The 22,213-nt window shown below is 41.7% G+C and overlaps 1 protein-coding gene across 1 annotated transcript in view; it reads left to right on the forward strand.

Annotated features, from left to right (window-relative positions):
• The window catches only part of DCC (DCC netrin 1 receptor), a 644,354-nt gene extending 622,581 nt beyond the window's left edge, over positions 1 to 21,773 (forward strand). Inside the window, 2 exon segments of the mRNA XM_039911321.1 lie at positions 10,895 to 11,037; positions 18,959 to 21,773. Of these exon segments, the coding sequence (XP_039767255.1) occupies positions 10,895 to 11,037; positions 18,959 to 19,048 (233 nt within the window). The 3' untranslated portion in view covers positions 19,049 to 21,773.
• Positions 21,774 to 22,213: the final 440 nt, after the last annotated feature.

Raw genomic sequence — 22,213 nt, forward strand, 5'->3', positions numbered from 1 at the left:
ATGCATAAATGGCAGTTAGTGGGCTCACTTACCCGAGGCAAGCACTCTCCAACTTGACGCATGGCCTTGGAGTGTTCTCGTTTCTGCACCCTGCCCTGCCACCTTCCTTTTCACCGATCTGCAAAACATGAAAGGAATTGCCTTGGAAATTTTGGGTAGCGATAGTAGATTGTAAGATCCTCGAGAGATGGGATCATGTGGGAAGCAGCACGGGCTTGGGAGTCAGAGGTCATGGGTTCGAATCCCTGCTCTAACACTTGTCAGCTGTGTGACTGTGGACAAGTCACTTCACTTCTCTGTGCCTCAGTTACCTCATCTGTAAAATGGGGATTAAGACTGTGAGCTTTACATGGGGCAACCTGATTACCCTGTATCTACCCCAGTGCTTAAAACAGTGCTCTGCACATAGTAAGTGCTTAACAAATACCAACATTATTATTATGCTTTTCAATCTTATTGTAATAAATACTGGGAGAGAAATTTCAGCCACAGTGACAGCCCCTCTCCCCACATGGATCAGAATTTGAGAAGCAGTGTAGCCTAGAGTATAGTGCATGGACCTGGGAGTCCTAAGAACCTAAGTTCTAATCCTGACTTTGGGCAAGTCACTTAACTTCTCTGTGACTCCGTCCCCTCCTCTGTAAAATGGGAAATAAGACTGTGAGGCCCATGACCCCATGGGCTCTGCCCTGCTCATTTTGCTTTGTGTCTACTTTTGCTTTGTGTCTAAATCCCAAGAAGAGGGGCCTGAAGGTGAGCACTTGTCCTCTCTCCCATTGACTGCCATTACTAAGGTAACCCTAGCTTCTGCAGGACTAAAGGATCGGAATAAAACCTTGGTGAATGGGATGCATGATTCCAATACTTTCCCCTCTCTTTCCCAACAACCAGCCTCTCCAAACAGGGAGAGAAGAAACTAGAAAGTTGAAGACATAGGGAAGGGAAGAAGGAGGATTGTCCTTAGTTTGTCCATGGGGGCTTGGAGACTTGGGGACAAGAGAGGTGATGGTTCTAGGGAAAAGTTGTATGGGAAACATCAGACGGGATTTGAGAGAGAAGAGTTGGGCAATCCTAAGGACCCTGACATTCAGGCTGAGAGTGGTTAAGATTATTACAAAATAAAAAATACAGAGAGAAAAAAGGGAAAAGAAAAGGTGAATTAGCTGAAATAGAAGTTTCTGAAGAGAATCAAAACATAAACAGAAGGGGTAAAACAGCTCTTTGAAATGTTATGATACAGCCAGAGGAGGAAAGGAGGAAGCACAAATTAGAAAGACAAGATGGAGGAAGAAAGTAAGAGGATTAGAAAATTGAGAGCAGGATGAAGAATAGGAGATCAGATCAAAGAAAGCAAAAATAAAGCCTAATCTAATCACTTTGCCATTGATATTCAGTCGCCTGGCTAATTAAATTGCTTAGGAACCAGGAGCAAAGTGCCACCTCAATGGGAAAGTGTAGATACCTTTAAGCAAATATAGAAAAAGCAGATATGCTAGAAAAGGGAGAAAGAGGAAAAAAGATGATCAATCAACAGTAACAAAAAATAATTTTGCAAATGAACAGCCTAGGAAACATGCAAAAATTTGAAGGGAATAAACATTACAAGAATAGCAGAAGCAATGGAAGAGAAAGGATAAGGAAGAAAGAAAACCCTGTCTTTCAAGAGCTGTCGTGTGGTGCATAGATGATGGTGCTATAATGGTGAGGCTATATCAATGAGTATTTTCTCCCTGAGAAAGAATATCTTGTACACTTGACCACTTTGTACATGAAAATATAGTAGCATACCTTTCCAGGTGTCTTGCCATTCAGACTGAGCCACTTTCTCAGACATCAATGGGTAAGGGTGAAAGGAATGTCCTAGGACCAGCAGAACATGCATTTATTAAACTTGCTTTTTCAGGAGTGGACACAGTGAGTCCATAGTCCATCTGTAACTGGAGGGATGCACTGTGAGACAGCTGGAAGAGGAAAGAGATGCAGTCTGTCATTACCAAACTATATCTCAGACCCAACAGTGGTAGACAACAGTATGCCCTAATCCATTTTATAAACTAACATTGAATATGATACTATGAATATGTCTGTCATAGGACAGTGGAGGCTTTCCAATTTCTTGTGAAAACCAAAATAAAAGTGAAAACAAGAAACTATTAAAAAAAAGCAAACAAAAAGAAAACAAAGGTAAAAATCCTTATTCTAAAATAAAACAAACAAAAAACATACAAGCCAGGGAACCTTGCTTCTCCTGGTGAGCACTTGTAAGGGTCAGGAAAGTAGATTAACAGAAAAAGTGAGACAGCTTACCTTGTTTAATGCCTTCCTGTTTCCTAGATCTAATTTGAACATGATGTTGAACAAGACTCTCACTACCAATGTACATGGAACTGACATTTAGAAGGGGTTCAAATCAATCAGTTAATCAATGATACTTATTTCCCCACTTCTCAAGAACCTCCAGTGGTTTACCACCTACCTCTCAGTAGCAAACACAAACTCCATATTATCAGTTTTAAAACACTCAATCACCTTGCTCCTTCCTGTGTTACCTTGCTGCTCTCCCATTACAACCTACACTCCACTCATCTCTGCCAACCTACGCACTGCACCTCAACCTTGTCTCTCTCTCCACTGACCTCTCACCCACAACCTGATACTGGTTTGGACCACCCTCCATCTTCATAGCTGACAAATATTAGAAACAATTGAAGAAGTGGCATAGCTAAGAGGAAAGAGCATGGGGTTGTGAGTTAGAGCTCATGGGTTCTAATCCCAGCTCTGCCACTGGTCTGCTGTGTGACCTCGGATGAGCCACTTAACTTCTCTGGACCTCAGTTACCTCATCTCTATAATGGGGATTAAAACTGTAAGCCCCATGTGGGACAACCTGCTTACCTTGTATCTTCCCCAGAGCTTATAACACTGCTTGGCACATAGTAAGCACTTAACAAATACCATAATTATTATTATTATTCTCTTCATTTTCAAAGACTAATTGAGGACAAATTTCCTCCAAGTGGCTTACCCTGATTAAGCCCCCATTTCCTCTTCTCCCACTCACTTCTGTGTTGACCTCACACTTGGATTTACTTCATTGTTTCACCCCTTATTTCAGCCCCATAGCACATATGAAATGTATCTGTAATTTACTTATAACAATGTCTGTCTTCATCTCTGGACTATAAGCTCACTGTGGGCAGGGAACATATCTACCAACTCTGTTATTTTGTAGAGAAGCAGCGTGGCTCAGTAGAAAGAGCACAGGCTTGGGAGTCAGAAGTTATGGGTTCAAATCCCTGGTCTGCCACTTGTCAGCTGTGTGACTGTTGGCAAGTCACTTAACTTCTCTGGGCCTCAGTTCCCTCATCTGTAAAATGGGGATGAAGACTGTGAGCCTCACGAGGGACAACCTGATTACCCTGTATCTACCCCAGCACTTAGAACAGTGCTCTGCATATAATAAGCGCTTAACAAATACCAACATTATTATTAGTATTACACTCCCAAGCTCTCAGGACAGTGCTCCGCACAAAATAAGTTCTCAATAAATGTGATTGTCTGCAGCCTTACTCCATGCAAAGAATTGTACTAAGCACTTTGGAGAGTCCAAAACAGAGCTGGTAGACATGTTTCCTGCTCACGACGAGCTTACGGGCTAGAGGGAAAGTGCTGGGTACAGATAATGAACTAATGGGAAATAAAATATTCAATTATCCTTGTTGCCCAGGGGAAAGGAGAACCAGCACTCCAGGGCCTCTCATTTCCTGGGCTCAACTAGTGGAATAGAACACCAAGGAAATCTGCCTTCTTACTCCTCAACTCCAAAGACCTCCCAGTCACCCCACCTCACCCACTCACCAATTGGAGACATAATCCATTTCATGTAGCACAGTTTCTACCCTCACCAACTCTGAAATTCCTCTATCCACCACGACCTTCTCCCCTACTTTCTATCCTGCACACCTACTCCCAACAAATCTGTCCTGTTCCCCCATGGAGACCTCTGATCTTTTGACTCCTTCCAATTTTCTAATCATCATGCCCCACGTAGTCTCCATTACCTAAACTAGCTTCTCTTAATGTATAAATCATTGCAGTCTTCACAGCCCTTTTCACTAATCTCAACTCACTCAGTATCTACCAAAACTATTCTCCGAAGTGCTTAGTACAGTGCTCTGCAAACAGTAAGTGCTCAATAAATTACACTGACTGATCAGCCATCTCCCTGCTCTCCCTGCCACCAGTCTATCCCCATTTCAGTCCAATACTTCACTCTCCTGCAAGGAATGTTTTTCTCAAACATTTAGTCTAGGTTTCCACACTCCTCAAGAACCTCCAGTGACTGTCCATCCACCTCCACATCACATAGAAATTCCTTACCATCTCCTTTAAAGCACTTAATCAGCCCACCCCCTCCTACCTTACCTCACTAATTTCCTAGTTATGACCTAGTCTGAACGCTTCATTCCTCTAACACCAAATCACTCACTGTACCTCAGTCTTGTCTATCTCGCTGTTGACCCCTTGCCCACATTCTCCTTGTGGCCTGAAACTCCTTCCCATTTCATATACAACAGACAACCACTCTCCCCACCTTCAAAACCTTATTAAAATCACAGCTTCTTTAAGAGGCCTTCTCTGATTAAGCCCCTTTTTCCTGTATTTCCAATTGCCTTCTGCATCGCCTTTGCATTTAGATCTGTACCCTTCAATCCCTTGATACTTACCCCACCTTCATCCCTCAGCACTTACCTTCATAGGACAGCACAGAATACTCATTGTGGGCAGGGAATATGGCTGTTATATTATTTTGTACTCTCCCCAGCCCTTAGTACAGTGCTCCGTACATAGTAAGAGCTCAATAAATACAGTTGACTGACTTTACATACAGTACGCCCTCAATGAATACCAATGAGAGAGACGCTTACCCCGTTAGCTGCTTTCCTGCTGCTTGTTCCTTGATGGGTCTGGCAAGTGCAGTTGACATACCTCTGAGACGAGAGAGTCTGCCAGTGCTGACTGGAACTGGAAGTGGATGGAAGTGATTCTCTAGACAAGCTGATTCAGCTTCAATTGCTTGTGTTCTTCTCACCCAATTCACTCCTGCTGAAATACTGATAGATCAACAACTGTGGCCAGCATAAGCTCTTCAGCCCCTTTCTGGATTTTCGTAGCCCTAAGTATAGACTGACATCAATCAATTGTATTCATTAAATGTTTACTATGTGCAGAGCAATGTACTAAGCACTTGAGAGAGTACAATACAACAGAATTAGCAGACACATTCCCTACCCATTACAAGCTAACAGTCTAGAGGGGGAGACTGACAGTACTCTGAATAAATAATTTATAATATATATTTTACAATGCTAAATTATCATCTGCTGGGGCCACCATAAACTCCTCACCCTTTTATCTAGATTTTCACAGCCCTATTTCTAGACTGAAATGTCAAAGGATCAACTGCTAAGACCAATAAAAGCTTCTCACCCCCTTACTTAGATCTTCATAGTGTTATATGAAAATTTCTAAAGCATTGTATTGTAGAAACTCTTGAATATTAACTAGTTGATGAAATTTTGCCAGGAAGTATTTTTTTCATGAAAAATTGCTTACATCTAAGTCTGTAGAGCTTTCTCCCCAACAGTGGTGTCAAGGATTAGTGAGATGTTTTTAACTCAGATTTAAATATCCTGGGTTTGAAATAAAATAAGACCCACATACTGCACATTTTGAGAAAAAACATTCCAAGTTAAATGAGTCATTTTTTCATTCTCCCACCCCATGAAAGGTGATTGAACTTATTCATTCATTCATTCAGTCAATCGCATTTATTGAGCGCTTACCATGTGCAGAGCACAGTACTAAGCACTTGGGAAGTAAAGTTCGGCAACAGGTAGAGACAATCCCTACCCAACATCGGGCTCACAATCTAGAAGGGGGAGACAGTCAACAAAACAAGTAGTCAGGCATCATTACCATCAAAATAGATAAATAGAACCATTGATAAATGCACATCATTAATAAAATAACTAGAGCAATAAATATGTAAAAATATATGCAAGTGCAGTGGAGAAAGGGGGTAGAGCAGAGGGAGGGAGTAGGAGGAATGGGAAGGGAGGAGGAGCAGAGGGAAAGAGAGGGCTGAGTCTGGGAAGGCCTCCTGGAGGAGGAGAGCTCTCAGGAGGGCTTTGAAGAGGGGAAGAGAGTTAGTTGGGCGGATGTGAGGAGGGAGGGCATTCCAGGTCAGAGGTAGGACGTGGGCCAGGGGTCGACAGCAGGACAGGCAGGAACGAGGCACAGTGAGGAGGTTAGCGGCAGAGGAGGGGCATATGTGGGCTGGGCTGTAGACAGAGAAGGGAGATGAGGTAGGAGGAGGCAAGGTGATGGAGAGCTTACATGGCTGAATTTAAACAGCTGATCCACTATCTGAGAAACTGTAAGCCTGTTACTTATTGAATATCTATATCAGTCCCCACTGCATCCCACTGCGGCAGATTTTCTAATATAAAATGGGTCCTGCTCTATGGTCATTTTGCAAACATAGGATACTCTATAGTCACACTTGAAGAGTACCTTGAAAACAACAGGCCTGGTTTTCAGTCCCTTTGAGCCCTTGATTCTACACTAAATGATTTGATCCATATCCATTTTAAGCATGTCTACTTCTTCATAGTTTTATTCCAAGCAGTAAAGAATTGGGAAGGGTTCTAAGGGGGTTATTAGAGTGTGTTCGGGTGTGTAGGTGAAATTCAGCATGAACATCAGCTGTATGAATTTAGGCTTTCCAAGATATCGAGAGCTCTATTCCATTGTCATTCAAAGTCATATTCTTCCCAGAGAATAACTGTGAGGTGGAGTCTTCTGGTGAGACAGTAGTGAGATCTGCAGTGGCAGCCATATATTATGTCACTAATGAGTAAATGAAATATTTGCTAACACTACCTTGAAAAGAAAGCTTAAAAACATCAAACCCATGCTGTGGCTGCTTGCACAACATCTTACCGTGCTGCTGGACAATCTTTGCAGGGTCCCCATGTTATGTTCTCTTCCAGCAGGACCTGTGATGAGAAGAATACCATTAAGACCAAAGTGATGTTCAACGGCGTAAAGTTATCCATCTATTCCAGGTGTTCTTCAAAAGCCATAGCATGTCCTTTCAAAACTCCTTCTTTTCAAGGTCTCAACATTCTGTCTGAGAAAGAAAAAGTGAAGAGAGAGATTACAAGGGAAAGCATCCTGTAAGATGATGATTGGAGGTGTTAGAGAGCAAAGGGTTTGGATGGGAGGTGGGTGGAACTTTAGATCCTGATTCTTGTCCTGGATGATAGTTGCTGCAGGACCAGCAATGGAAGCCATGGTGGGGCAGTGATAGACAATATAGAGAATCATGATGGATGGCAGATCCGGGGCCAGGAAAGATCAGGCCCCATTGTTTCTCCTTCCCAAAATTCCCCCGGCATTTCCCTCAAGGAATCCAAGATGTGGATTCCTGAGAAAGGCTCAGGAGATTGTTTACTAAACACCCATGAGGCATCATTACTGCCATTGATTAAGTTAAAGTGATTGCTTAAATATGATCCAGTTATGCTATTTGTTTTTTGGGTCGGGGGGGTTGGTAGTTTGGTTTTTTTTGGTGGTGGGGTGGTAAGTGATTGTGTGTTGGTTGCAGGAGACAAAGAAAAACCCCTTAATTTCTGTTTTTCCTCTTCATTAATAAATTGAAAAGATAAAAAACATTATTTTAGTGGTTTAGGACTCAATTACAGTAATCAATGAGTTATAACTTAATTTGTCCAAGGTTTTTTTTAAATTTAATAGTATAAATATACTGATGGAGAAAAATAATGCACCCATCCTTTGAGTAAATTTCCTAAACCACAGAGAGAAAAGTAATCAAATCATGAAGTCAGTTAATGATAAAACTGCCCAGTCCTGGCTTGCAAGTAACAAACAGTACAAACTGCCTCTCATTTTGACAAATGTGCTCTCTATGCTATCCTAGTTATTTAAAGATCACTGAGAAAGGAATCTACTGAAAATCTAATTAACCTCAGTATCTACAACTAATATTAAAGCACATTCAGGCCTCTGGCCTGGTAGAGATGGAATATTTTTAGAATCCATGTATCCTTGAAATTGAAACCCAAATGGTGGGTTTTGATCGGCAAAGTGGACAATCTTTGTAGTGATTAATCATTATTGAGCATTCAGAGGGTGTCAAATACTTTATAGAATAATTAGGGTGTGGGCAGGGATTGTATTTATCGCCGAATTGTACATTCCAAGCGCTAAGTACAGTTCTCTGCACATAGTAAGTGCTTAATAAATACTATTGAAGGAATGAATGAATAATACATGAAAATAGAAGATCAATAAGGAGAGAGAAAAGGGGAAAGTCCAAAGAATGGAAGCATGACTCCTTATATGAGTTGAAAGAGGATACCACTGACAGTGTGATTCTAGATCTGCAAGTGTGTCTGAAATGACCCATGAACAATTTATAATCTTTTCTACCTTTTGAATGTGGAAAAATAATATCTTGTTAATATTATATGTTCGCCAGTTGAAATGTCTGTATTTGCTTAATTGACTGTGGCAGGACCGAAAGTGAATGTGATTTGTTACCAGAACAGCCAAGCATTTAAAACTGCCATCACTGACCGGTGTTGGGAGAGGGGAGGGTGAAAGCTACTCGGACTCACCTGCCTATGGACAGCGGAAATCCCACAGGTCCCCGGGATCAGCTGGCCAGATGTACCACTTCCTGTGGTTTTTGGGATGGTCCCACCTTAATTTTACCTCCGCTGATTGATATCTTAGTTTTCCTCACCAGCTCCTTACCCGGTTGCCATCTGTGGTTGTCTGCTGACTATATAATAATAATAATATTAACTGTGGTATTTAAGTGCTTACTATGTGCCTGGCACTGTACTAAGCCCCGGGGAGGGTACAAGCAAATCGGGTTGGACACAGTCCCTGTCCCACATCAGGCTGACAATCTTAATCCCTATTTTACAGATGAGGGAACGGAGAAGTTGTGACATGCTCCAAGTCACACAACAGACAAGTAGCAGAGCTTGAGATTAGAACCCATGCCCTTCTGACTCCCAGGCCTGTGCTCTATCCACTGGGCCATGTTGCTTCTCATCACGAGATATTCCAGAACTTCATGCTTTATTTGGTCTTTAGCCAATAAGTGACTCCGGTGGAACTGCTCAGAGTCAGATACAGGATCTGGGGTCGCTCCAGTTATAGTAGTGGAAGATAAAATGGACAGGTCTAGACTGTGAGCTCATTGTGGGCAGGGAATGTGTCTGTTGTTATATTATACTCTCCCAAGCGCTTAGCATAATGCTTTGCTCTCAGTATGTGCTCAATAAATACTACTGAATCAATCATATTTATTAACAATTTACCGTGTGCAGAGCACTGTACTAAGCACTTGCGAGAGTACAGTGTAATAAAGTTGGTAGACACATTCTCTGCCCACAGCGAACTTACAATTCATAGGGGGAGACAGACATTAATATAAATTATGGATATATACAAAAGTCTTTGGGGTTCAATTTGGGGTTGATTCTACTTATCATGATTGCTTGTCTTGTTTTTGTTCGTCTGTCTCCCCCAATTAGACTGTGAGCCCATCGATGGGCATGGATTGTCTCTATCTGTTGCCGAATTGTACATTCCAAGCGCTTAGTACAGAGCTCTGCACATAGTAAGCGCTCAATAAATACTACTGAAGCAGCGTGGCTCAGTGGAAAGAGGCCAGGCTTGGGAGTCAGAGGTCATGGGTTCGAATCCCAGCTCTGCCACTTCCCAGCTGTATGACTTTGGGCAAGTCACTTCACTTCTCTGTGCCTCAGTTACCTCATCTGTAAAATGGAATTAAAACTGGGAGCCCCACGTGGGACAACCTGATCACCTTGTATCCCCCAGTGCTTAGAACAGTGCTTTGCACATAGTAAACGCTTAACAAATACCACCATTATTAAATGAATGAATGAGGTTGAGGGACAGGTGAATAGAGAAAGCAAATCCAAATGGAAGAGTGATGAAGGGAGTGGGAGAAGAGGAAATGAGGGCTTAGTCAGGGAAGATCTCTTAGAAGAGATGTGCCTTCAATAAGTCTTTGAAGGTGGGGAGAGTCCAATATGAAGGGGGAAGGTGTTCCAGGACAGAGGCAGGATGTGGGTGAAAGATCAGCGGTGAGATAGATGCGATCGAAGTGCAGTGAATACACTAGAGTTCTGTCGACCTTTCATTCGGTCTGGAACATAACATCATACTCTGTTTTGATAGACCCATCCCCCTTTAAAGGAGAGACGCTAGCCTTCTTGATTTGATTTTCAGCTTCCTAGTTTATCATCACAGCATCACTGGCCAATATGTTTCCTAGGTAACCAAATTCTGTGACAGCACTTAGTTCTGGATCACAAATATCGATTTCTGGTTATATGTATGGTTTGCCCAATGCTGGTTGGTACATGTGTTCCTTTGATTTTCCTTCATGCCTTGGTGAAATAGTTTACAATTAATTTGCATGTCTGCTTGGAGGTATGTATAAGTCCAGGGTTCATTTACCCGCAAGTAGCAATTCTTGAATGACTATCTCTAGGACTATGGATGATGCTGGCAGTCTGTTGAAGTGGAAGTGTAATCAAGCGCCTTTGTCCAGGTCGCTTTGAGAGAGATAAAATCAACGCATTTACAGGTTGAGAGTCTGTCTTCACTGTAACGGAAAAAACATAAAAATATACGATCTGTGGTGTATCTTTACTGAGAAGCCGTCGGCTCCAACCTGCTGATTTTGGATTTGAAGATTTGGGAGTTAATATTCTGCATATCGCTTGTGCATATTTCATCTCTGAATATTTTTTTTCTGTTGCAGGGCCTAACCTTCCCAAGGCTCAGGTTAAAACGGCATCCCTTGGACTGGCTGGAAAGGCGAGATCTCCTTTGCTACCAGTGTCCGTACCCACGGCTCCAGAAGTGTCAGAAGAGGGCCACAAACCGACAGAGGATCCTGCCAGTGTAAGAACAGCTTTGAAAATATATGCTAATATACAAAAATAGACTGTCTTCATTACAGTAGTTTACTCCATGCTGTTTTGAAATCTGAATGTTCACCTGGCCTCGTTCAACCTATATATAGTCTTACACCAAATGTCTGTGGTTATGGCATGTGGGATAATAATGATAGTAATTATGGCAGTTGTTAAGCGCTTACTATGTGCCAGGCACTGTACTAAGCACTAGGGTGGATACAAGCAAACTGGGTTGGACACAGTCCCTGTCCCACCTAGGGCTCAGAGTCTCAATCCCCATTTTACAGAGGAGGTAACTGAGGCACAGAGAACTAAAGTGACTTCCCCAAGGTCACACAGCAGACAAGTGGGGGAGCTGGGATTAGAACCCATGACCTTCTGACTCCCAGGCCTGTGCTCTATCCACTACACCATGGACTACACCATGGACTACACTAGGACTGTGCTCTATCCACTACACTAAGCAAGTCTAGCTTGCTTGAACACAGTTGCAGATTGTATGGCTCAAGTAATATCTCTTGGCTAAGAAGCTGCCTGCAGTTACTGTTTCAGTGAATAGAACCAGAAAAGCAATCTAAGCATGTTTTATGTAATGTTTATATTGGCTGGGTTCCCACAATATACTCTGATATTAATTACCCAGGCATCTCAAGCTAAAACATGTCTTCATTTAAGAATATGACCATTTGTGGTGAAAGAGTATTTGGAGCTCAGGATTATCTCAGATATTGGGAACCTTGACTGTCCCTGTCATTTTTAAATAGAATGATAGGTGTTGGCAGGAATGGTCATCAATAAGAATAAAACATTAATTACTCAGCTCCCTGCAAAAGCATTTTGTGGGACCCACATTATTTGCATAAACTGCACAAGAAGCAACATGGTGAGGTGAAAAAAGCATGGGCCTGGAAATCAGAGGACCGGAGTTCTAATCCTGACTCTGCCACTTGCTCTGAGATTTATGATAATCGATCAATTGTATTTGTTGTTGATAGGATACTGTACTAAGCACTTGGGAGAGTACAATGTAACAATATAAACAGTTGATAGACATGTTCCCTCCCTACAGTGAGCTTGTAATCTAGAGGCAATCACTTAATTTCACTGTCTCTTTGTTTCTTCAACCATAAAATGGGAATTCAATACCTGTTCTCCATTCCACTTAAACTCTGAGTCTCATGTGGGACAGATACTCTACCCTACCTGATTAATTTGTATCTTCCCCAGCATTTAGAACAATGCTTGTCATATAGTAACCACTTAACAAATGCCATAATTACACAATTATTTAATTACGGACATCACCTTGCTACTTTAGCCCTGACCTCATCAGGAGTTATACAAAATATGCCTCAGGGCATAACACATGAGAAGAAAGAAACAAAAAGAGAAATGAGCAGATTTACTGGTTTATCCTTTCTTCATTCAAATCAGCAGTCTTGTTTTTGATCTACTCAAACAGGGCATAGTAACCACAACTATTTGTTCATAATTCAGTAGAACATGCTTAACCAAAATCCTCAGGAGCTTATGGGACAGGGACGTGGCATAGTGGATAGAACACAGGCCTGCGGATTAGAATGTCATAGGTTCTAATCCATGCTTCACTACTTGCCTATTGTGTGACCTTGGGCAAGTCACTTCACTTCTCTGGGCCTCAATTCCTTCATCTGTCAAATGGAGATTGAGACTGTGAGCCCTACATAGGTCAGGGACTGTGTCCAACCCATTTGCTTGTATCCATCCCAGCACTTAGTACAGTGCCTGGGACATAGTAAGCACTTAAATACTACAATTATTATTATTATTCTATTTCCGCCTTCTTGTTGTCCTCACTCCCAAGCCAATAGTCAGGGCTGTTTGAGGGCTGGAGTTCTGATCTGCCACCCGACCCCGCTACCAGATCATCTGGATTTATGTCAGGAGAGCAGCGGGGTGGGGAGACCGGACTGGAGGAAGGTAAGAATGACTGAGAAATTCTGTATGCAGAGCACTGTACTGAGCATGTGGAACACTCATCTGATCCTGGTGAGGATTCCAGGGAAGGCTTGGAGAAAGAATGAGCAAACACATAGCTCAGGGTTTCAAGAAGAAAATGATGAGGAAATAAATGGAAGAGAGAGAGAGCAATAAATGAAATATTGAAAAAAACAGGCAAAGGGAAGAAATAAAGTACATTTAATGGGAAATAAGATGTTCACATATGAGTAAAAAATACTGTGATTATAGAAAATGAGAGGATAAATAATTCATTCAGAAATATTAAAGATTGTACTACTGGGGACAGAAGAGTTCTAAAGAGTAAATGGATAAAAGGATTGAGAAAAATGACAAGCAGAAAAAAAGTATTAATTTGAAGAAGACTGAGAAAAGCAAAACAATAATATTTAGAAAGGTGTGCAATTCCTGGGACTATATTCTGAGAGACAGCAGATAGTGAACAAGAGGACAGGACTACCTTTGTTGGATTGCTCTCAAAATAAAGAAAAGAAGGAAAAACAAACAAAAAAGAAACTGATTTGAAATATGCTATTGCATTTGAATTCTTCTTCAAAGGTATGAAGACAAATGAAATGAAAACAAATTAATTCATAGATTAGTCTTCTACCCAGATGTGAATCTTGCCTAGTTTGCAAATAGGGAATAAAACACTTGAAATGAATAAAGTAACAAAACTCTATTAAATAGTTCAAAGCATTGGTGTGCAATGCTGCTTGCATTTGGGGAGCAGAATTATCTTGGGAAATTCTAAATTTTGTTGGAAGATGAAGTATTAAAAATCAACCCAACTATTTCTTCCCCAGAAAATCACTTATGGGGATTAATGTTAATTTAAGACTGAAAACTTTCTCTTGATTTTATTGTCAGCAGTATCACAATGAAATATATCAAATATAGAATTTGCCTATTGTGGTATTTTGGAAAAGTGCAAGAGTACTTATTCCAATTTAAATACAAATCTAGTTTTTTATGTAACTGACATAATAATGTGGCTGAATTTATTCTTATACTCCATGTTCCCCAAGCCTGCACCATTTTATAGTTGCTCTTAGTGACATTTACAGTGACATAATATTCAGCCTAATTATCTGTACTGCCCAAATACTCTCCTGCTGTAACTCTCATGCCAGGTATGACTAAGAGAAGCAGCATGGCTCAGTGGAAAGAGCACGGGCTGGGGAGTTAGAGGTCATGGGTTCAAATCCTGACTCCACCACTTGTCAGCTGTGTGACTTTGGGCAAGTGACTAAACTTCTCTGTGCCTCAGTTATCTCATCTGTAAAAATGGGTATTAAGACTCTGAGCCCCACATGGGACAACCTGATCACCTTGTATCCTCTCCAGCACTTAGAATAGAGCTTTGCACAAAGTAAGCACTTAACAAATGCTATCATTTAGAGAAGCAGTATGGCTCAGTGGAAAGAGCACAGGCTTGGGAGTCAGAGGTCATGGGTTCTAATCCTGGCTCCTCCACTTGTCTGCTGTGTGAGCTTGGGCAAGTCACTTAACTTCTCTGTGCCTCAGTTACCTCATCTGTAAAAATGGGGATTAAAAAATGTGAGCCCCACGTGGGACAATCTGATTACCCTATATCTACCCCAGCGCTTAGAACAGCGCTCAGCAGATAATAAGTGCTTAACAAATACTATAATTATTATTATTACTCCACCCCCTAGATAGAAATGCCACTTTTGAAGCTGCAATTGCTTTTACAGACCTCTTGGGGGTAATTTAATGATTAAAAGTATCTCTGCAGTAGCCAATTGTACACTTTATTATTAGTGCAGTTTATTAGTGCTTTTTTGCAATCAGTATTATCTTAGTGAGTTTTTGCCATAGGCATTTAAAAAAATACATTGAGGAAGGGGAAAAAAAAAAACCCACATTCCAGTTAGTCTTACAAAGAGTTCTTTGTTGTGCCTTGTAATATGCAAGGTACATTCTAACATCTTTCCCAAAAGGCATTTTTTTCAAAATGGCTCATGGAGGATAGAGAGCAAAGTCATTCCATCTGTGAAGTGTAACTCTGTTTTCCTTACTTGCAACTTTTAATCTTGGAGGTCCTGACAGCCCCTTTTCAGCTAGCAATTTCTGTGGCAGTTCCCCTAATGCAAACAAATAAGAAAGGAAAGTATAAAGATTTCACATCTGGAGGGAAAAGTATTTTCAACTAGCATCGTTAACTGAATCTCTCTAGGAAAATGACAGAAATCTGGCCCTCACTGACTGAGGTTAACACACAGCTTATGGCTTACTACTCCATGGTAGCTCTGGAAATGAAAAAGACATGAGTAAATCCAAGCCCTCGAAGTAGTGGCCTGTTAGCTAAAATCCTGCTGCAAGACTTTGGGCATTTCTTCATTTGTAAAATAGAGATCAAATATCTTTCCTACGTGACAGTCAGGCCCATGTGTGACAGGGATGATATCTAATCTGGTCATGTCCTATCCAGGAATTTAACTTAATGCTTGGCACAGAAAAGCACTTAACAAATACTGCCAATTATCATTATTATCAACGGTATGTTCATTTGGATTAGGCCACCGTCCCACTTTATTTGTAATAATAATGGTGGTATTTGTTAACTGCTTACTGTGTCCAGGCAATGTACTAAGTGCTGGGGTGATGCAAGAAAATAATTAGGTTGAGCACAGTCCCTGTCCCACGGGGGGCTCACAGTCTTCATCCCCATTTTACAGATGAGGTAACTGAACCACAGAGAAGTAAAGTGATTTGTCCAAGGTCACATAGCAGGCAAGGGGCAAAGCTGGAAGGCTGATCCTTCTGACTCCCAGCCCCAGGCTCTTTCTATTATGCCACGCTGCTGCTTCTTGGTCCACAGAAAGGGCCTTGGAGCAGTGGGGAAGAGGGAAATAATAAGAATAATGCATAGTATCTTCAAGCATCACTTGTTGCTATTCTGAAACCTAATAAGAGGTTGGTTGGATCATGGTTCAGACTAAGATGACTGATTAAATCAGACCTTCTGCAGGAGTTCTTCCTTAACTAACCCATCATTTCCCTATCTATTCTCCCATCCTTGTGTATCACATATGCACTTGGGTCTGTGCCCTTTAAATACTTTGATTCTCTCCTCACCTCAGTCCTATATCACCATTCGTCACTCTGATACTTTAATACCCTATCCCAGATCCACAAACACTCATGTACTTTTCCCTATACTCTACCATTTCCCCTATCTATATTTTATATTAATATCTTTATCTCCCACTAGACTGTAATCTCCTTAAGGGCAGGATTGTGCCTACCAAATCTATTTTATTGTACCTCATACCTCATAGGTTGCTCCTAGTAACCTGTCAAATGTCACTGGTTGATCATTTATGTTCTTAAATTCCTATTTTTGGAAGCCTTTTATATAATGCCATTAAGAGGGGAATTAGGTGCTCTTAATGAATCCTTTGTAAACCTCACAGGGCAAAGTGGCTAGTTTAAAATCACATTTCTACATTTGTCACTTTATATCCTCTTGGACAATAGTCAATCATTGGTATTTAGTGATTGCTTACTCTATGTAGAACATTGTATTAAGGAGGGTATTAGAGAGTAGATAGAATAGATAATTTTATTACAAATCCTTGCCTCTTTCCACCTCATAAACCAGAGTTGCACTAGCAAACTATCTGCATGATTTAAGAACAGTAGGTAAGTTTCAGAATCAGTTACTAGAATAATTCCAGCTAAAAAGCATTGATTGGTAACATTGATTCTTTTTCTTGTCCTTAAATATCTGAATAGGTGTTTGGGGGCCTCAATTATGTAGATTAATTATGACATTTATTAACATCTTACTCTGAACAAATACCTACAAGCATTGAACTAGACATAAAATAATTACTCAAACATTGCAATGGGGCTCACAATCTAAAAGGAAGGGAAAGGAGGTGGAGGCCATGGGCTGGGGAGTCAGAAGGCCATGGCTTCTAATCCTAGCTCTGCCACTTGTCTGCTGTGTAACCTTAGGCAAGTCATTTCACTTTTCTGTGCCTCAGGTACCTCATCTGTAAAATGGGGATTGAAACTGTGAGCCTCAGGTGGGACAGGGTCTGCATCCAACCCCATTTGCTTGTATCCACCCCAGCACTTAGTACAGTGCCTAGTTCATAGTAAGTACTTAACAAATACTATAATTATTATTATTTGTAGGAGCAGAAATTGGAGCACAGAGAGATATAGGGGCTGAACCCAAGGTCCACCAACATGCCAGTGGTAGAGCAGGGATTAGAACTCCGGTCTCCTGCACCAGAGGTCTAGGCTGTTTCCACTAAGGGAGCATTGAGAGAGGTTGAGGACAGCAAGTTCCCAACATTTTTGAAGACACATCAGTTCCCAGGAGGATCAGCCATGGTATACTCCTCCGGCTGCAGTTGCTAAAGCTGCTGTGAGCGAGCTGCTCCAGGGGAAACTGCTGCTCATTGAAATGACAGTATCCAGGCATCACCTTCTTTCCCTCCTCCCCCTTCTCTTCCCATCTTCCTCTACCCTTCCTGCTGGCTGCTACAACCGATGCAGTGAAGCAGATCAGCAGCACAATGATGTCATCACCTTACACTATGCACGGCAAAGGTTAATGACAGCAGGTATCATGTTTAAGGCCAAAACGTATACACCTACTGCTGAAAATCTTTATTTGGCTCTTTGGCATAAAGAAACTTGCCGGACCCATTAGCATTTAAGTTCCTCGTGGATAAGGAACAGGTCCCTTTCTTATCCATTTGTTCAATTTTATTTATTGAGAGCTTACTGTGTGCAGAGCACTGTACTAAGCACTTGGGAGAGTACACTACAACAATAATAAAAATAGATGGCTGTGAGGGAATGCATTTGATGTTATAACCTTGCATCTATGCTGGAAATTCGGAAAAGGTCAGTCTTTTGTAAATGATTGTGGAATTTGATAAGTGCTATGTACCAGGCACTATACTAGGCCCTGGGATAGATATAACATAGGTCCCACATGGGGCTCACAGTTTAAGTAGGAATGAGAAGAGGGAGTGAATCCCTGCCCATTTTGCAGATGAAGGAACTGAGGCCCAGAGCAGTGCAGTGACCTTCCCAAGGTCACCCAGTAGGTAAGTGGCAGAGATGGAATTAGAACCCACATCCTAAAAAATAAAAATAATGATGGCATTTGTTAAGATCTTACTATATACTATATGCAAAGCACAGTTCTAAGCTCTGGGGAGGATACAAGATGATCAGGTTGTCCCGCGTGGGGTTACTGTCTTAGTGCCCATTTTACAGATGAGGGAACGGTGACCCAGAGAAGTGAAATGACTTCCCCAAAGTCACAGAGCTGACAAGAGGCAGAGCCAGGAATTGAACCCATGATCTCTGACTTCCTAGCCTGTGCTCTTTCCATTGAGCCTCACTGCTTCTCTATAGTGCCATTGTCTTTATATTTTCCCAGTTTTCCAGGCTAGAAGGTGCTGGGTGCACCTTTTTAAAAATAATATTTAAGTGCTTATTAAGTGCCAGGCACTGTACTAAGCATTGGGGTGCATATAGGTTAATCAGGATGGTCACAGTCTCTGTCCCATATGGGGCATTCAGTGCTTCTCCAGTGGCTACTACAGTGCACCACACCAAGTGGGTGCTCAGTAAGTACTACTACAAACATAGGTGTTTCGCCTAAGGAACCAAAACCAAAAAAAAAAAAATTATGTCTCTGTAGCTCATGGAAAATGTGGTGTTGGATCTGAACCTTCTTAGGGAAATGCCAGAAAACTTTCCTACTGGAATAAAGCTATAGCTCCCTCAATCCCTTTCGGTAAAACAGGAAACAGTCACTCAAGGACACCTGTTTTGCCATGCTTCTTTTAACTGTGACTGCTCAGTCATGGGTTGGACTATTCACTGACCATTTGCTTTTGGTGTCTTTCCAGGTCTACGAACAGGATGATTTGAGTGAACAAATGGCAAGCCTGGAAGGGCTAATGAAGCAACTCAATGCCATCACAGGCTCAGCCTTCTAACGGTTATTGGCGATAGAGCAATTGAATTATTCCGGGAACATTGCAGCATACCAGGATTTCATACACAGCACACTTATGCAGACACACACACGCATCCTACCATCAATTCAGAGCTCAGAGGGGTTCTGTAGAAAAATGCCACATCCTGAAATATCACCATGCATATCAAGTGATGAGACAGAGGCCCCTCATCAAAATCAAAAGAACATCCCATCTTCACCCCAAAGGTCAAAGCTGAAGCTGCTGGAGTAGTTCTGGCCACTTGCTTTGATCAGCCGGCTGTTAAAAGTACGCACAGGGCATAACAGAGATGCCGCTGTGGAGGCTTGTCATCCTTTAAGTGTAGCTCTAGTCTTACATCAAACAGGTTCATTATTTAAGCGCATTTCATATCATACCACATCAGCGAAAACTTAATGTTTTGTACTCGCAAATCCAAAATGTCCATGGGAACTATAGCACCAAAGGATTGGACATATTGCCAACAGCACAAAAAACAAAAAACAAAAAAAAGTCCACCTATTTTTTTTCATTGCTCAGTCATTCATCTTGCACAAGTGATGGGTATGGGCAGTGGCTGTAATATTCACCCAATTTCAGCAAGTATTTGTAAATCCATCCTTGGTTAGCGTTTGTGTATGGAGAACAGGAACATAAAAATCTGCACAAGTGGCACTCTGCCAGCTGCAGTACACTTACAAAAAGAGGATACAATATGCAATCTTCTCAGACACAAGGTAATTACGTGCTTAAGCTTGTAATAGACCACTTCTAAATATGGGTGGCTTTTTTGCCATACCACACTGTGATGACATTTCAGCACTTCACCGAGGCCAGTCCTCCTCAGGAGCGCCTCGGGACTGACGAACCCGCCTGATTGATCCCTCCGACCCCTACGAGGTGGCTTGTTCACATGCCGCTTGACACCACTTCTGGTTGCTCCCGCAGCTCTCCATGAAAACCAGACCCAACGCAACTCCGAGGAAGGGACAGTGGACAAGATGCTGCTTTTGAAAGAGCCATTCTTTGGGTGCCATGGTTTCTCCACCCTGAAACTTCTGGCTTGGTAGCATGATGCTAACCTGAGTCCTGAGTCAGAGTGAGGTAGATGGGAATACTTCATGTTGCTTCTCAGATTCTTCCCCATAAATCCAGTGGACCTTCTTTTATGTGGTTTTTCCCTTCCTTGCCTGCCTCATCCCCCGCCCTTCTCACACCTCACCCTTCCCCATCCAAGCCAACAAGGAACCTTAACTTTAGAGCACTATGTTTATCCACACACTAATGGGTTGAATTAAGGAAATTTTGTGTGCATACATTTAGTTAATGAATTTTCAGCTGCATTCAGAGTTAAATTCCTGTTTATGCAGCTGAATCACCAAAAGGGAGCTAATTTGAATATTTATCAGTTAGGAGGCTGCAAAACCCAATAAGAGAGTTTCAGCTGAATTATTCCATTCAGCTCTGCCTTTGATTTCAAGCTTGAGTGGGCCATAATTTTAAAAGAGCATGGAAGGGATAGGATCTTTACAACCTAATAGCTCCTTTTATTAGATGGGTAATTATATGTGAATCCCTGAATGAAATATTTTGAGCAAATGGCAGTGGAACAGAGGAAATAATTCAGTTTTTTTTCCCCCTTGTGTCAGGGAGGAAATCTGATGTCAGAGAGAGGCTCATTCAAATGGCTCATTAGAAGGTTTAAACTATTTGTGGAAATCTTCCTTTTACCAAACTGATGGTTTTAAAGAACTCCTTCCTAAGAACTAAGTGGCATTATTTTAATGAGTGGGAGATATATCTCTCTCTATGTATAGAGAGAGTGCTATATCTCCAAGTGTGTGTGTGTAGGTTTGCATTCCAAGTGAATATCTAACCAGACACACACACACATATACACACACGCCAGATACAAACCTCCATTCAACCCTGAGGCTAGTCATTTTCCACCTTGAAATTAAATCTCCCACGAATGGAGCTGTTGCTTTGGCAAAACAGGTGGGGATATGTTTCTAAGAACATCCTTTGCCTTCCAAGAGAAGATTTCCTGTTCTTTAAGTCATAGAAGAGGAATGTGACCTTCAGGGCACCCTTGGTCCTTGAGAAAACCTCTTGAGTGTTTGGACTAACACTGTCTATGTAAAATTGTCTGCATCTTTACTCAGCTATATGAAACCCACACAAGAGAAATAGGGATTTGACCATGAGCTTTTTTAATACTTCCAGGCAGGACTAGTTACTTTTCATAATAAACAGGCATCATAACAATCCAAAACCTCAAGACCTATCATGTTTGGTCCTTGATCCCCAGGAGGAGAAATCAAAGAATTGGATTTGGGTCTTTAATTTTCTGAATGCATTTGATGTGTATAAAAAACTGTTACTACACTTAATAATACTATTACTAGATATATCACTAATGCTAAATACTATATAATGTTTTATCATTTTTAAACATACTACTCCAAGATGTATCATTTATGTTTAAAAATGCTATAACAAGACCCATAATAGGCCTTTGATGGGAAAGATCATGTGGCAAAATTAGTTTGGCCAGTGGTGGCAAGCAAATCCCAGCTTGTGGCCCTTAATGCTTCTAGCTCTAAGTCACCTCCTGTAAGGGCATATTAACTCTTTGCAGTGGTACTCTGATATCATATAATAATGTTGGTATTTGTTAAGCGCTTACTATGTGCCGAGCACTGTTCTAAGCGCTGGGGTAGACATAGGGGAATCAGGTTGTCCCACGTGGGGCTCACAGTCTTAATCCCCATTTTACAGATGAGGGAACTGAGGCACGGAGAAGTTAAGTGACTTGCCCACAGTCACACAGCCGACAAGTGGCAGAGCTGGGATTCGAACTCATGAGCCCTGACTCCAAAGCCCGTGCTCTTTCCACTGAGCCACGCTGCTTCTCCACCTCCTTCAAGGTTCAGGAAAGAGGTCAAGATCCTGCCTTCCTGGGATTTGTCTGGGCGTGAGAGTGGGCCAGAAGCAGAAGGAATGGAGAAAGAGACAGAGAGCAGGGGAGCAGTCGTTTTATCATCTTCATCATCACCAACAAAAATCACCTTTCTTGTGTTTATTCCCTGCAGCAGACTGGTCACAACAGGAACATACTCTAGGCCAACTGCTGCAGCAGAAGATGTCGGGGAGGGAAAGAAG

This window comes from Ornithorhynchus anatinus, chromosome 3 (genome assembly GCF_004115215.2).
Source record: "Ornithorhynchus anatinus isolate Pmale09 chromosome 3, mOrnAna1.pri.v4, whole genome shotgun sequence".
In the NCBI taxonomy this organism is placed as follows: Eukaryota; Metazoa; Chordata; class Mammalia; order Monotremata; family Ornithorhynchidae; genus Ornithorhynchus; species Ornithorhynchus anatinus.